General features: G+C 40.5%; 1 protein-coding gene across 1 annotated transcript in view; it reads right to left on the bottom strand.

The window, feature by feature from the left end:
* Positions 1 to 10,829: 10,829 nt before the first annotated feature.
* Positions 10,830 to 16,482, bottom strand: part of LOC139460304 (uncharacterized) — a 56,632-nt gene continuing 50,979 nt past the window's right edge. Inside the window, exons 3-5 of the mRNA XM_071241796.1 lie at positions 15,566 to 15,741; positions 12,284 to 12,373; positions 10,830 to 11,000 (exon numbers count right to left, since the gene is read on the bottom strand). Of these exons, the coding sequence (XP_071097897.1) occupies positions 10,830 to 11,000; positions 12,284 to 12,373; positions 15,566 to 15,741 (437 nt within the window). The remainder of the gene's footprint in view (positions 11,001 to 12,283; positions 12,374 to 15,565; positions 15,742 to 16,482) is intronic.

Genomic DNA, 16,482 nt, shown 5'->3' with positions numbered 1-16,482 from the left:
CTCCATCTTTAGTCTCTTGTCATACCTCTGGTATGTGTGAGTTTGAATGTTGTGTTATGTCTTGCCAAGAACCCTTTACAGTTAGCCAGGCGAAACCGCATTATCAGTGGAGCATTGGAGCTATGCTGTTTAGTTACGTATCCGAGAAAAACATGGCGCTGTGAAAGCGATAATCTGTTCCGCCTGTCACTCGGTTCATCATTAAAACTATTCTATTTAGTGAATCAATCCCATCAATACGAACAACAGTAGCATGCCTCACGATTGTTACAAGTTTTTGTCAACATTACTGAATTGTGGATCACTTACTAGCTGGTTATTGGAGGTAACAGATTTGGGCCTACATTTGGGAGGGACTTTCTTACTGAAACACTGAGCATCTTGTGGTGTGGAACAAAAATCTGAGACATGTAAGGTAGGCCATTTCATAGTCCTAATCATGTAATTAATTGTAGATAATTGGAGATATCACCGACGAAACTGTATGCGTCATGAATGAAAACCGAAATGTGGGCCCACTTTTTTGTATCTTTATAGCGATTTTTCTGAGTGGGCCCACATTTTAAAAAATGTGTAAATCAATACAATTCTTACCATTAAAAAAATTATTTTGACCAGAGTTATAAAACAGAAGACAAATGATCTCACCTTCAAAACAAGGCTTAGAGGGAAAACAGAAATGTGGGCCCACTTTTTTTTATCTCTATAGAGATTCTGATGGGTGGGCCCACATTATAAAAATGCAGTAAATCAACAAATCTCACCATATGAAAACTAATCTATTGAGTGTAGTAATGGAACCGTAGTTATGAAAAAGAATGACAAATGATCTCGCCAACATTCATAATTTATTAATTCATAACAAAACAAAAAGACTCAGCATATCATTTCATCCAACCATGTGACATCAGAAGCAATATAACAATGATATTCAGATCATTTAGTATTAGTTATCACAATAGCAGCTTTTGATAGGAACTCTGTTTCATTTTATCTTTTCAAATATGAACTCAGACGTCAGCGTCCTCAATACACATTGATATTTATCTTCCACAAATATTTTAATCATATAGAAACGGTAACAAATTCAATAATGTCACAAACAAAATACCCAGTGTGGATATTTTAATGGGAACAAAATTGTAATCATGGTAATGACAATTTATTTATGAAACACTCACCCACGCGTCATTTCTATCACGGTTAGTTTCACCAGAACTATTGAAACAGGAACTATCTGACATATTATCAGCTACAATCTGTGCAACACCAGCATATAACATGTCAATCTCGGGAATGTTTAAGAATAACAGTTTAAAAACAAAACAACGAACAATAATTCTGCACTCTGTCATGATTATCACAATGATTGAGTTTGATATTGATGCAAACAATATCATATTTCACACTGAATACTGGAAACACAACTTAGGCAACTTGAATCAAAGGTAACAGTGTCACCATAACGGATGCTATGTTCATATGAATTTGATGGAAACATTTCTATATTTCAAAACAAATGTGCGAATTGGGCAATGAGATAATCAATAGATTACATTCTCATCAAGAGATCAGAATTTATCAAATTGGTTTGATTCATTCAAATATTCATACAAATGTGTAGTATAAGTTCATAGGGTCAAGTATGAGGGTTAACATACATTCATTCTTGTTGTTCCATCGGAACATAATCTCATCAAGATGAGCAGCTAACTGTTCTCTTGGGACACCATGCATTGACTTAAACTTTGCCTTTGCATTGCCCCCAAATTCTTCAATGGAGTTAGTATGGGCCCCAGTTTTGGGGTTCACATACCCATCCTTGTGTTTTACAGTGTCATGTTCATACTCTGCCTTTTGTAGATAAATAAAGGATTTGAATTCATAAGTAATTATTTGTGTACCGACTTCAACATGAGCAATGATTATTGGCAATAGGGTGTCTGTTGTTCTGTCATGAACATTAAAAAGCAGAACCTTCTTACTTTGCCTATCTATAAGGCCAAAGATCCACAAGTTTCTAATGCCCTGACTGGAACCCATGTTGTACTTTCTCTTCCTCTCCCATTTACTCTCATCCATTTCCCCCACCTGACCAATTCCCCCAAGGACAACAGGATCGTCCAGAAGAGAACGGACATTAAATCACGGTGTTCTCACACACACTCAACATTTTTACAGTGATGTGACCTGGAACGTCCTGGCAAGAAAGGTACAAAATCATTAACAGTGTGCCAAGTGAAGCTTTCTGGCCTTACCAGAAACTTCCAAATCTAACAGATTTACATTTTCTACATTTAGTACAACGCTACACATGGACATCTGATTTGTTCTTTTTATCTTTCTGCCATGACATAGACATAAATTTATCACAGTTCATTGTTGAAGCTATCAGATTGTTTTCTTTCATAAAATCACAGGTCTTTTCAAAGTCATTACATATCGCACCAATCTAAATTAAATCACATTCCATGATGTTTCAATAAATAGAATGTCCAGTGAAATGCTTGAATGCTTCCATGGCTATCCAACAACTGTATGGCTTGGAGTAAATGCCAGTACACAAAAGTGATTCTACCCACCAGAACAATCTTCCAACAAAGGTTAGTCCATCCAATCTTCTGACAAGTAGAATCTTGAATCCTTCATGGGAAATAATTGCAAATTGGTACATCATGTAGCTGTTCCCAAAGATACGTTCAACTGAGTCATCTTGAAAAGTTACATGTTGTAAAGACTGTTGTGTCGATATATAAACTAGTGTCCAAAAGAAACGATACCACCTGTTTGCAACGACATAAAAGAAAAACTAAACAATGCAGAAGTTTAGGATTGGTGTTATGCTTTTGAGAAATCCTTTCACAACATCTGTACAAAAATTTCATTTCAATAAAATCTGTACAACCAATATGACAAGCCTTTAAAGATGGGTGGGGTCGAAAAATGAACATTTTGTTAGAGCACTGATCACAGAAACAACGGGAAATGTCTCAAAGTCAAGTCAGTAGCGGGTATGTCCACCGTGAGCATCAATACATGCCAGAACACGCCTACGGACTGATGACGTTGGGAGTGATGCGTTGCCATTCCTCGAGGAGACATCATTCCAAGTCCTGGACGTTGACTGGAGGCACACGGCGACGTCGGATTTGCCGATCGAGGTGGTCCCATAAGTGCTCGATGGGATTCATGTCCGGTAAACATGCGGGCCATGGCAAAACCTGTACGTTCGCGTTGGCAAGGAAGTTCTGTGTCAATCTTACTGTGTGTGGCCTTGCATTGTCATGTTGGAAAAGGAGTCCAAGAGGTTGTTGCTGAATAAAGGGCACCACAACAGGCCGTAGGATGTCATCAAGATAACGCTGTGCAGTCAGGTTTCCACGAATTACGACAAGCATCGTTTTGACGTCACCACATATGCCACCCCAAACCATTAACCCTCCACCTCCAAACGGCCGGACCTGTTGGATACAGTTAGGCGCCAAACGTTCACTAAATCGTCGGTATACAAGCTGCCGTCCATCGTTTCTGAAGATGAGGAATCTACTCTCATCAGAGAACATAACACGTGCCCAGTCCCGCCGTTGCCAACGTCGAACTCGCCTGGCCCAGATCAGTCTGTTGTTCTGGTGTCGAGGCGTCAGGAGCGGTCCGCGGTAGGGATGACGTGGCCGGATACCATACTGCCGTAGTCTCCTGTAGACGGTCTGTCGACTGATCCTGTGTCCCAGTGCTGTAGCCGCCGTGGACGTCGCTGTTACGGTGCGGTTCCTCAGGTGTAATACCCGGATGTAACGATCTTCACGGGGCGTGGTTACTCGTGATCTTCCACTCCTGGGCCTGTCTGACGTCTGACCTGTCTGACGTAACCGCTGCATCAACCTGGTGATAGTAATGCGTGCGCAGCCCAACCTTCTGGCGACGTCGACGTGTGACGCTCTCTCTCTCTCGATGGCTGTCAAACGTGGCATATCTTGTGTTCTTTTTGTTGCTGTGATGTCAACGTGTCTGATCAGCCGTTTTATACAGTTTTTATGCACTAGCAGAACATGCTAGAGAGGGAAATGTAACGAAATTTACGTTTTTTCCCGGAAGTGTTCCCGGTATTTTTTTTCCACTATGCCGTGTTTGGGATATGCAATACGAATTGGCATGTTTTCATACTAGCCAATTCACTTAGTAAAAAACAATTTTGAAAATAAGTTGGTATCGTTTCTTTTGGACACTAGTTTATTTCCAATTTGAAACAAGATTTTCCACAATATTGGTGGGGGTAAATATGGCAATATGAGTAATGTAAGATTGCTTTTTTTTGGACCACCAAAACAAGAACTGTTTTACTCTTCCTTCCTTGGCAGGCAAACCCTTAGCAACGCGACTATGTTCATTCAAATGACCTGACAAAAACATTATTATGAATAACACACACAAAAACAAGCACCAAGTTCATTATACTTTTCCCGAAGTCCACTCAGATATTTGGTTAAAAGTGTCCGGATAGTAAATTCAATTGTGTTCTTAGGTGGATATCTAAATGTCTGATGGATGTAGAATTTCAAATTCAGTCTGTTCATATAAAAAACAGCATTCAAAGTATTTCTTTTATATCTCCTTTTGTTGAAGGTTTTCTTTTGCCTTAGTTGGTATTTGTAGTAACACAGAACATCCAAATCATGTTCAGGAAAGAGTGGTTTAGATCCATGTGATTATAAGTGGTCATTTACCTCATCTTCCTGATAATCTTCAATAAGGGCACAGTTTTCTTGAGATGTAAATCCACAAAAATTACAGAATCTGTCCTTGCTCTTGAAGATAGGGTAATTCCTCTTTAGCCAGAACTCGGAATTACAAACATGAAGACTCTTGACACACGATAAATTAACGCAACATTCTCGAATTTCTTCCATGTCCCATAATTAGGGGGTGATGATACTGCCATAGAACTCTCCGTAGTAAAAAATTGGCAGACGTAGTAAAGCGATTAGCAAATGACCCCTATCTATGACGTCAAAGGTCAAAATCTCAACCAATGACGTGGGAACTGTTCCACAAAAGGAATACCCTCATGAATATTGATGAGCCCACGGCCTAGTTTCGCGGGGCAAGTGTTCGTGTCGTTTGGTATTGTTTTACTTTATTGATACTATTTCATGCATTTTGAACGAATAAGTGACTCTTCGATTGAGTTTTTAAGTAATCAATTTGGTAGATATATTTGATTTAAAGTCTACTGAGTTCCTTAGTTTCGAATGTGGGCCCACTTTGCCCGTCCGATGGAGTGAGATAAAGTGACCTCCCTTGAACAACTGATAATGCGGTTTGCCAAGGTAGGCTAAGTAGGGTTGTGCTCACAATGTCTGACAACGTGACCGTGTTGTTTCTCCAGGATCTGTCTTGTATTTTACTAGTCTCTTATTCAGGCGATTTTTGTTTAATTATTATTATTATTATTTAGAGATTAAAAAAAAAAAATGCAGCAAAGAGGATTTGGGTGATCCTGGAACAGACAGGCTGGTTAGGCTCATTATCAGCTCAGGGCCCTTGCCCCCTCTACACGCAGCCCAGATAGCGTGTGGGACTTCTCCCAGGAAGCGCTGCCTAGTCAAACCCACCCAGAACTTTTCAGAGATTGTGAAGACTCCCCAACACTGCAGCCTTCTGCATTAGCCAAATTGTCAGAATGGCTGTATTCCTGAGTGCAAACACGGGTACTCTCCCAATGCTAGTCAACAGATTGGGTGGTACCAAACCTAAGCCAACGACAACATGGGGAGTCGGACATTTGGTACTTCGGATGCAAGCGTGACATTTCGAAAACGAGGTCTGCATATTTGCCATGTTTTTCATGAATCTTGTCAATCACATCAGTGTCAAAAGGGACCGTAAATTCAGTGATATAAATGATTTCATTGCATTTATCAAAAAGGACAAGATCAGGTTTGTTTGCCTGAATACGTCTGAGGCTGTAAACGGGCCTATTCCAAAGAATTTTGTATCTATCATTTTCCATGACGTCTTCTACATAGTCTGGGTCGTACCATGGATGGTCCCATGAGTCAAAACCACAAGCATGGGAAAGACGGTGCTAAACTGATCGAGCTACACCATCATGTCGCTTAGGATACTGTGTGTGTGCCAAAGCTGGGCATCCACTTACAATGCTTTGGGCAGTCTCATTGAATTCATTACCTAAGGTCCTGAGCAGCAAACAGAAAACCTTCTGTTTCACTTGTCAGGCCAGCCGCGTTATCCAAGCGAAGGACTCTGCAGGGTTGCTGATCTTATCAACACACTGAATATAAACTCGATGCAGAAAGCCTCTCCTTGAAAAAGGTAAATCTGGGCCGACTTGATATGGCTCATCGCTTGGTTGAGCAGTACAGAACCATCAATATAATTAACACTGACATTGAGATTATGTCCCACATACTTGGCCCGTTTTAGACTTTGGAATGCCTTGTTTTCATCATGAGTCTTCATGAGAAATGCTTCACAAGAGGATCATCAAACAAATAAAAATGTGCAAACGTGCACAAAACAATTCCATCATGAAAAGCCTCCACGTTATTCAAACCATGCCCTCCCATTATGGCTGGTGATTATAAGCGATTGAGGGAACAGCGAGGGTGGTGGGATCTATTGCCTGACATAATTCTTCGTGTGAGGGTGATAATACCCTGAATTTCTTGTTTCCTCCAATCAACAACATCAAACGAGTATAATAGGACAGGTATAAGTATTTTCAGCTTTAACATTTTTTGCCACACTTCAGCTTTGAAGATTTTCTTAAGTCAACATTTGTACTCCCCTGAAAGTTTGTATTTGATGTGGGCATTCTGGAGTTTGTCCCTAATCTGCATCATTACGAACGTATTTGACTGACCTTCCACAAGAGGGTCAATAACTCCTCCCCCAAGTAAACTAACTGATCCTCCCTTTTCGACCTTGCCACGTTTCAAATGGAGAATGTTGCATTTGTCGAGTCCAAAGGACATGCCGATATCATTGTAAAAAGAATCAACAAACAGATTATATTCTCTGAGTGTAGATCCTCCATTGACAACAAGTTCAAGATCATCCATGAAAAGGAGATGAGTAAGTGGTTTTGGGGATCTGTGCTGAGGACGTCCCGGGGGATAACCTTCCTCTTTGCTGAGCAAATGCTTAAAGGATTTAGTGACAAACAGAAAAGCAATGGGATAAATGAATCGCCCTGAAAAATTCCTCTTTTAAAAGAAATGGGTCGAAAGTCACCACCTGCCCCTGCGAATACATCTCAAGTTAAGTTCACCAGCAAATCATTTAAGACTTGAGTAAAACCAGTAGTCGTTCGGGGAGGTCAGTACATTCAAGTGACCTTATTATTATTATTATTATTACAAAGTCACATACGTAAATGTCTACAGACCGTGTCCGAATTCTCTCAATGGACTTCATAAAATCTCACCTTTCTGCGTTTGGGCGAATTTTTCTCCTGTAAAACTGTCGATTGGACTGCTTTTGAAACACAGGGAGGTAGATCGGTAGTTAATCGATTTTTAAGTAGTAACAGTCTGTGAAAAAATGTCTCGCATTCACGACAGTACTTTGTTTAAATTAGATCTTCTTTTGGAGAGACCAGTGTAGTACATTTGATCTCGGTTGATAAAAGATAAATACCATTGTTGTGATGGAGTTGTCCATTTTTTTGTTTTGGAAACAAACTACGTGAACATACCTGTGATCATTAATTATTCTTCCACACGAAGATGGTTATGATCGGGTTTCAGGCGATACATTCTCCTGAGTGAGCGAGTGAGTGAGTGAGTGAGTGAGTGAGTGAGTGATTGAGTGAGTGAGTGAGTGAGAGAGTGTCTGGGAGCGGGGGGGGGCTTAGTGAATGAGTGAGTGAGTCCTTCATGGGTGGGGGCTGTGACGTGAGTGAGTGGGCGGGGCTGGTTACTGAGCTAGTGAATGGGATTCTATTCCTAAAATATCACGATGGGGGACACCAGAGATGGGCTTCACACAGCATAACTACGGGAATCAAACCTCCGCTGTGACGGACGCACGCTTTAACCACCAGGCATCATTTTGCGACTGTTTAAAACGTGGATAAAAATGGAATTACAATTAATATGTATAATATCCTATATAAATATTTGAGAGAATAGAATGGTATCCCATATACAGAAAGTGGTTATAACTTCCTATGTCATCTTTACCTTAATGCGATTTCAATTAACACTGTGTACTGTCTGATGTCAGCCAATTGGAGATCGACTATACTCCGTGGCTTTGCCACACATGCGTAACACGGTACGAGCATGAAAGTGACAATATATGAGGTAATATATTCGACTGCCTAAAGTCAATATTAATGTTAACATATCATCTACGCCAAACGTAGCTTTCAAGCCAATGTCAAGTGTACTTGTATGATCAGAGCATTTCATCGACGACGCTTTTTAACTAGAGGGGTTAGCTGTATAACATCTTAAGAAATTTATGTTAACACGAAGATAATATTTAATTTGTTTGTTTTATTGCCGATTAAGATTTCATTGTTGTGTTGTGTTTAAAATGGCAAGGAAAGGACAATTAATTCTAAATTGAAAGTCACGTATCAAAATATATTCATTAGCTGAGTCAAAATGGACTCGTCTGTACTGATCTTGTCACGACTGAATTGACAATCAGTGCGGCCAGACTTGTTTATCCTAATTATTTTAACCAAAGACGTTGTTGACCCAACCAGAATTGACCAGGCAGAATTGACCATTTTAAATATCCCCATGAGAAGTTTCCGATTGTCTGACAAGAGAGTTATCGAGAGCATCGCAACTGTGTGAGTTGTCACCCTGCAGTATGACCAAGTTTCTGTCTTGTGCTGGATTGCTGATTACTATATACTCCGTATTACATACCAGGGGGTTAAAAATGTAATAATATTTTGTTATGTTTGCAGGAATATTTATTTATGACACAATGTTTACAGGGTAACGCATCATCAAGATAGTATTCATGAATCCAGCGTTTATTCGCATGAACTTGATAGAGGCGTCAGTCCTTAAATACTTGCCATCATTCTTTGCCATCAGGACTTTTTCAGCATGGCATCATCCATGTCCAAGGCGAAAACGCTCTCATATTTTCCCAAATTCAAACTGACCTGGGAAAACATATCTTCAGACATTTTGGCTTGTCTTGAAAACAATTACTTTGTATTTATTCATGCGCAGTTGAGAGACTTATGTTGATTTGTAGGATTCGAGTGATTATCGTCGAGGTAGGCAAACCAATCAGATTGAGATGCACACAAGCTACTTGCCTGAAGTGAGGGAATGTTTGCCGCATGTTATAATCAGCCACGTTAGTATCAGGGAACCTTTAATTGTGTACCGAGGTATTTCTTTTAAACTATGAGCTTTTTTTTAAATGAAGATTACACAGATTGCATAAATACCTATCAGTATTCTGTGGTGAACGTGCACACCAGGGTGTAAGGCATTACAAATTTAGTTTCTTCATTATTGAAGAAATGCCACCTATCCATTCTTTGGAAACACTTGTTGATATAAGTGTAATATATGTCAGTAGTTTCGTGTCGCTCGTAGGTACGGGCGCCAACGTATCTACCGGCGTTTGGGAGACCGTTATGCATGCAACTGTATTGTGGAGAGGAATCGTTTTGGGTTGGCTCTGTGATGATTTGGGGTGGGATAACAGCACGGCACCGAACCCCTTTGGTGGTTGTTCAGGGCAATCTCACCGGTGTTGGCTACAGAGATCAGATTCTGAGGCCTGTGGTCATTCCTTTCCTGCAACGTCATGGCCCGGGATTGACATTTCAACAGGACAACGCTCGTCCTCACACGGCTAGGGTCGCAATGGATTTCCTTCACCATAACAATGTCATATTACTGCCATGGCTTGCAATTTCTCCAGATCTCTCCCCAATAGAGCATGTGTGGGATGAAATGGAGCGCCGTCTGCGTCGTCTTCCACATCCTCCAGATAACGTCCGTGACTTGGCACAGGATTTAAGGAGGATATGGCAGGCCATTCCCCAGGCCTTCCATGCCCATTTGGTGGACTCCATGCGTCGCCGATGCACTGCTGTGATTCACGCACAGGGTGGTCATACCCGTTATTAACTTTGTGACTTTGTCGTTTGACCCCCTACTCCATTTTGATCTTCTGACGTCATCGTAACAGATGTTGTTCAGGTCCCGTTGACATTTTCTTATGGTCCGATCATTCAGCTGCTACAGCGTCTGCATCATTTTGTTCTTGCTGTGTTATATTTCAATCCAGAATATATTTTCTCCGTGCACAGTTTCTTTATGTGGCTAGTATGTATCCCCACGAAGACGTTTATGGAAAACTATGAAAAAATACCTTATTGTAATCTTTATTGTTCACAAAAAGTACATCTTAAAGGTCAATGTTACGTTGCAGATATGTTCTCTACTATTGTAGGGGGGTCACAGATGGCCTAGATGTCAAAGGCGCAGCGTTTCGCTGTGCCGAGTTGCGTCCCTTGGGCACGCCAGAAACCTATGGTTTTGGGTTCGAATCCCGATTCGCCTCGATTATGTTTCTAGGTTTGTCAGCACCATACCCGTGATCGTAGGTTAAACGTCTGACACCTGCATCACTTTGGGCTTTCCTCCCACATAAAGCTGACACGCCGCGATATAACTGGAATACTGTTAAAAGCGGTGTTAACCCCAACTCATTCACACACTACTATTGTAAATTATTGGACTTAAGGCCACTTACACTATTACACTGTCCATCTAATCGTTTTCCTTTTTCCGAGATTACACAGATTGCATAAATACCTATCAGTATTCTGTGGTGAACGTGGACACCATGGTGTAAGGCATTACAAATTTAGTTTCTTCATTATCGAAGAAATGCCACCCATCCATTCTCTGGAACCACTGGTTGATATAAGTGTAATATATGTCAGTGGTTTCGTGTCGCTTGTAGGTACGCTTACGCCCTACCTCGACCTGTAAAGAAATACAGAACGTCAACGACAGAGAACAACAAGGCAAAACAGTGATGAAAACCAGATGAATGGACCACAGAAAATACATGACGACACCAGGTGTTCGCAGAAAAGGTACAGTTCAAGACCCCGGGGTGATTTTGTACCGAGAGGAGCTGAAAGCTTTGAACATGTATTCTGATGAACAATTGGCTCACGAATCCAATGTAAGCATGTAAGCCTGTTCAGTCCTAACCAGTACCGCACTTACACACAATTTAAATTAGGGGGCACGGGTGACCCAGTCGTCTAAGGCGCCGCGATTTGCTGTGCAGAGTTGCGTCCCCTGTGTACGCCACAAACCTATGATTGTGGGTTCGAATCTGGGTTCTAGGTTTGTCAGCCCCATACCCGTGCTCGAGGGTTTCTCGAAGTGGTAAACGTCTGAGACCTGCATCACTTCGGTCCTTCTTCCCATATTAAGCTGACACGCCATGATATGATTGGAATACTGTTAGAAGCGGCGTCAAACCCAGCTCACACGCAGTATAAATCAATGCAATTTCAAAAATGGTTTACAAAAAGTAACATGTAGGAACTAACGATCGATACATTTCGGTTAATCCAATGAAGTGAGTGTTGTAAGGGACTGACCATTTGATACTCTGGGGAGGGCCTGGGGTTTTATCGAAAAAAGACATTGTCCCAGACCCGGGAGATCCAGCTAAGGATTATTCTTCAACAACCCATGGTTGCTGTAAGAGGCGACTATGCTCGCGTCAGAGGCAACTATGCTTGTCGTAACAGGCGACAAACGAGATCGGGTGGTCAGGCTCGCTGACGTGGTGTAAGCATGTGGTCGTATCCCTATTGCGTGGATCATTGCTCAGGATATCAATCACTGGATTGTTTAGTCCAGACACGAGTATTTACAGACCGTCGTCGTAAGGGTGGAATATAGCTGAGTGTGGCGTTAAACAACAACAAACGAAACGAAACTAAAAAGAAATTGACTACCACAAAAGTTACATGGTTTCAATGTGTATTTTCCATTACACAACTATTCAGGCTCACAGTGTTTATTACAAAGGAATATCTGGTTTTGCTTAAAAAAGGCATCTGGTCTCCATCCAAAATAGCATCAAATGGTCGTTCCATCAGAGAGCACCCAGCTATCAACCAAAATTATTTTTTCAGTGCATTCTGGAATACATTACATTTTGCCACTAAGGCATGCAAGCACACACATACACGCACATCCGATTCATCCACCGAAAGTAGTAAATAGTGAAACTTCACACTCACCCCAACAACTAACCATCCAGGCGTAAAACCAAATTTGCGAACTCTTAGCACCATTTTTGTGAATTTTCCAAGATCGCTTGACCTAGTAAACTGAAGAAAAATGGACATTAATTGGTCAAATTGAGGAAAAGGGTCATTCCTTTCAACCGCAGGGTTTTAATATTTAGCACCATTGGCCACAGAAGACGTACACAAAACATCTAGCTCTTTCCAGACTCTTGTCCCGCTATTTTGGGACAAAAACCACAACATGTCAAGTACAAAAACACGGCGATTCACCTCCATATGTTTTGCCTCAGAAATGCATAATCATGATGCTATTTAGGTGCATTTATGCATGTGAAAGTAAACAAGAGGGAATGTACCTTGAGCTTCTGCATGGCAGAAGTGAAAGGCATAAACCGCATATTAACCACAAATGAGACAAGACTGGTATGCAGACAGTGATATCTATATATTTCGAGTCTTTCTCAATACAGTTGCTCCATGTGCATGTGTTAGCTGTAGTTTGAAAAACAGCAAATCGTATGTCAGCACTTTCTTGCACAAAAATAAATATGTGGTAAAGAGTATCAATCTGCCAATAATAATGCACGTACTCACGTATGATGGCAGATCCACATACTCAAATATAATCACATTGTTTTTGCACTTGGCAAAAACAGGTATTGGTTATAATAATGTAAAATTAATGCAGAGAAGAATAAGAAAACCTATGATGGTAGGTTTGAATCCTGGTTCGCCCCGATTATGTTTCTAGGTTTGTCAGCGCCATACCCGTTCTCGTGTTTTTTCCCGAAGTGGTAAACGTCTGAGACATGCATCAGGTCGGGCTTTCTCCCACATTAAGCTGACTCGCAGGATATATCTGGACTACTGTTACAACATTAAACCCAACTCACTCAATGATATTTATGTAACTTTTGATAATCTGCTATTTGTTTAAACATAGAAATTCGCATTCATCGTCTCGAGGAATACATCTTCTTCCCGCAAGATGTAGAGTAAATGTATCTCACTACAGCATGTACATATTTCCTTTGGAGAATCGTGAAAAAATAATCTTATTTATCATACATGTATGGTTATTTAAAGTCCCATTTTAATTCTGAAAATTCTGTCCAGATACTCTCAAGGTCAAGGTATTTAAAAGCAGTATTTTTTAGCTTTATGTTTGTTTATCTTCTTGCACAGCTATAATTTTTTTCAAAATTGTGCGTCTGAAATTAACTCGGTAATCAGGATTCAAGCAGCAATATAGTGACTCAAAAGCCTTTGGTCCGAGATCTCGCGATATTAAAGTTGAATGCAGTGCGACGCCGTGTGAAGGCCAAATCAAACAACTAACTGCAACATACAACCACGGGGGACTGGGTTAATTTATAATATGAAACAAAAAACAATTCAAAATATTTTCAGTGAACCTGAGCATCCAAACAATGTGGAATTAAAACATATTACATGTTATCTAAGATAGTTTCATTGTTCATCACTCATTAAAAATAATATACACTTTGAATACTAAGGAATATGTCCTAATGACGATTTCCGGATTATAGTTTTTGTTTTGTATAGACCGTGTTAAGCGGAAAAGTAATGCTTGAGGGAAAAAAAGACACAGGATTATGACATCAAGGGTTTGAATGGCAAGTTATTACCAGAAACAGTCAGATGCAGAAGTTAAGTGCATTAAGACGGTTTTGAAGTATCCCCTAATGCTAGAAAAATACAGCATTGTCATTTCATGCGCATGATTTGTATGTTTCGTTTCCGTAACAACGCCGTTTTAAATTTCAGCAAACCAAAATCGCGAACATGCTATCAAACTACTCTACACATCCCCACCTTATTATTATATGCCATACGTTGCCATAGCATGCTGGTTGCCAGGTTACCATTTGTATTGACTATAATGATGGTCGCATGGTATACTGTCATTATGGAGATAATCGTTCATACACACCTGACGAATCCAGCTAGCCAAGAACGTTTCTTGTCAGGATTAGATTATGATGTAAATAACAACAACAAAAATATTTTTCATATTCACAAAAAGTATCTGCTGAAAACAGAGTCGATTGTACGATTCCTACTTTATCAGGAACTTGTATTTAGGAATTACTATCAAACAGTGATGATGTCCTCCACATGTCTAAAATAAAACTTTGTTTTGCTTATGTCTTGCGTATTCCTTGATTATTGTAACCCTGATCAAACACCAAACATGACGACGTCTTTGAAATCTTTCAGAAAGAGCATGCTCGATTGTGTCTCAAGTGATGTGAAATGTAGACACCAAGAAACTGCCGGAATATTGCCCTTCTTATTGGAAACTTGACGCCATCGCTATTTTTTCAGCAAAAGTCCTATGGTCACTCTTCGTAGAAAGGTTGTACTGTCGATTGTACCTACGATCGATTGTGCCTTTAACTTATATAGTTTGACCAGAATTGTTCAAACCATTTTGGCCATCAGGAGTCATCAAGGGTGTATGTAGAACTTATTCTTCTACAGACTTTTGATAATTGGAAAGAATGACTAGTGTTGTCTCCCTTGGTGAACAAGCTGGCAGGCTGCAATCAAGACCATCGTGAAAGTGCCAGTTTTGGAAAAATGAAATATTATTTCTGAATTATACAATCAAGGAATCATATGAGCACAGGTCATTACAGAAAGAACAGACATTCCACTATCAACTGTGTGCCATGCTTTGAAAACTATTGACAGTGTAGATGGAATAGAAAGGGAGCAGGTAGGCCCAGTAACTTGATTGTTGGTGACAGAAGGCGACTTGGTATATTGGGGTCTAAAAACAGACGCACGAGCATAGCAAATATTGGGCACAAAATGATTAATAGAGGAACAGTCATTAAGAACGCATTTGCATGGGTGATGGGTGTCACACCATTATGTGTATTTAAAGGTAATATATGACTAGTGCAGTCTACACTGATATTTTACAGGAACATCTCTTTCCAAACTCACAAGTTTTATATGGTGACGGGAGGGTATTTCCGCAAGACAACGATCCAAAACATAAAGCGAGTCATTCTCTGGAATGGCTTCACGAGCCACCACTTTACACTCAGTTGCTGTTCAGCAATGCAGTGTTTGTTGGACAAACTTATATCTTGGTCTCTCACTTAATGAATTTATAACTTAGAATCCTCTCCTTCTCAATAGTTTTTAGTCAAACTATATATTCATAGACAATGACAAGACAGATATGCTCAAACGACTTAAAGCAGACTCTCCGCAGTATATGTGTGTCTAAATGCTTACTTTAAATGTATCATTGGAACCTTCCCGCATTAAATTCCCCGGGTTTTTGAGATACAACGTTTCGGGACGAGCTCTCTCCCCATAAAGTTCCATGAACACAAAGCACTCCGTGCTACTATCTTCCTCGGTACCGGTTTGGGTCACGATGGTATATACACTCTTGATAAACGCATCACCTGAAAGGCATAAAAAAGGTGTTTAGTTTTGTTTGTTTGTTGTTCAACGCCGCACGTACTATTATTTCAGCTGTGTGACGACAGTTTGTAAATTATCGAATCTGAACTAGACCATCCAATGATTGATATCATGAGCATCGATCCATGCAATTGAGATACGATGACATGCATCAACCAAGTCAGCGAGCATTACCACCTGACCCCGTTAGTCGCCTCTTGCGACAAACATAGACGTCTTTAAGAGCAAGCATGGGTTGCCGAAGACCTATTCCACACTGGATCTTCGCGGGTCTAAAAAAGGTGTGCCGTAGTTGATCGATAGATGCATTGTTAAACAGAAAGGATGGAGCCCGGAGAATCTGCGTTGGAATTTGTTACCAGGACAGGTCTTCCATGAGGTAATCGTAATATGAAACATGATGGATTGGAATGTTAGGCTGACTTGGCTGGCAGCGTGCCATCATACCCCGACGTCTGGGATCGTTGCTCGGAAAAACGATCCCTAGTGTGTCTAACTGGATTGGCTAAAGGACGCTATTATCTACAGGGGGTTTGCTGAGCACTGAGATAAAGGACAAACAAAGAACAACCACGGCAGATGTCAGGCTGGTAGCGGCAGCATTAAACAACAAACGAACATTGAAGACTACATAGCGGGGTAAGATCCCTTTTCATGTTAAACCTGAACAGAATACAGGGGTTTATTAAGCCTACTTTTAAGTTCTCAGCGACTAACGGGAT

This window comes from Haliotis cracherodii, unplaced genomic scaffold (assembly GCF_022045235.1).
Source record: "Haliotis cracherodii isolate W230 unplaced genomic scaffold, xgHalCrac1.p SCAF_14, whole genome shotgun sequence".
In the NCBI taxonomy this organism is placed as follows: Eukaryota; Metazoa; Mollusca; class Gastropoda; order Lepetellida; family Haliotidae; genus Haliotis; species Haliotis cracherodii.
Note: the sequence above shows the minus strand (reverse complement) of the source record. Positions and strands in the feature narration are given on the sequence as shown.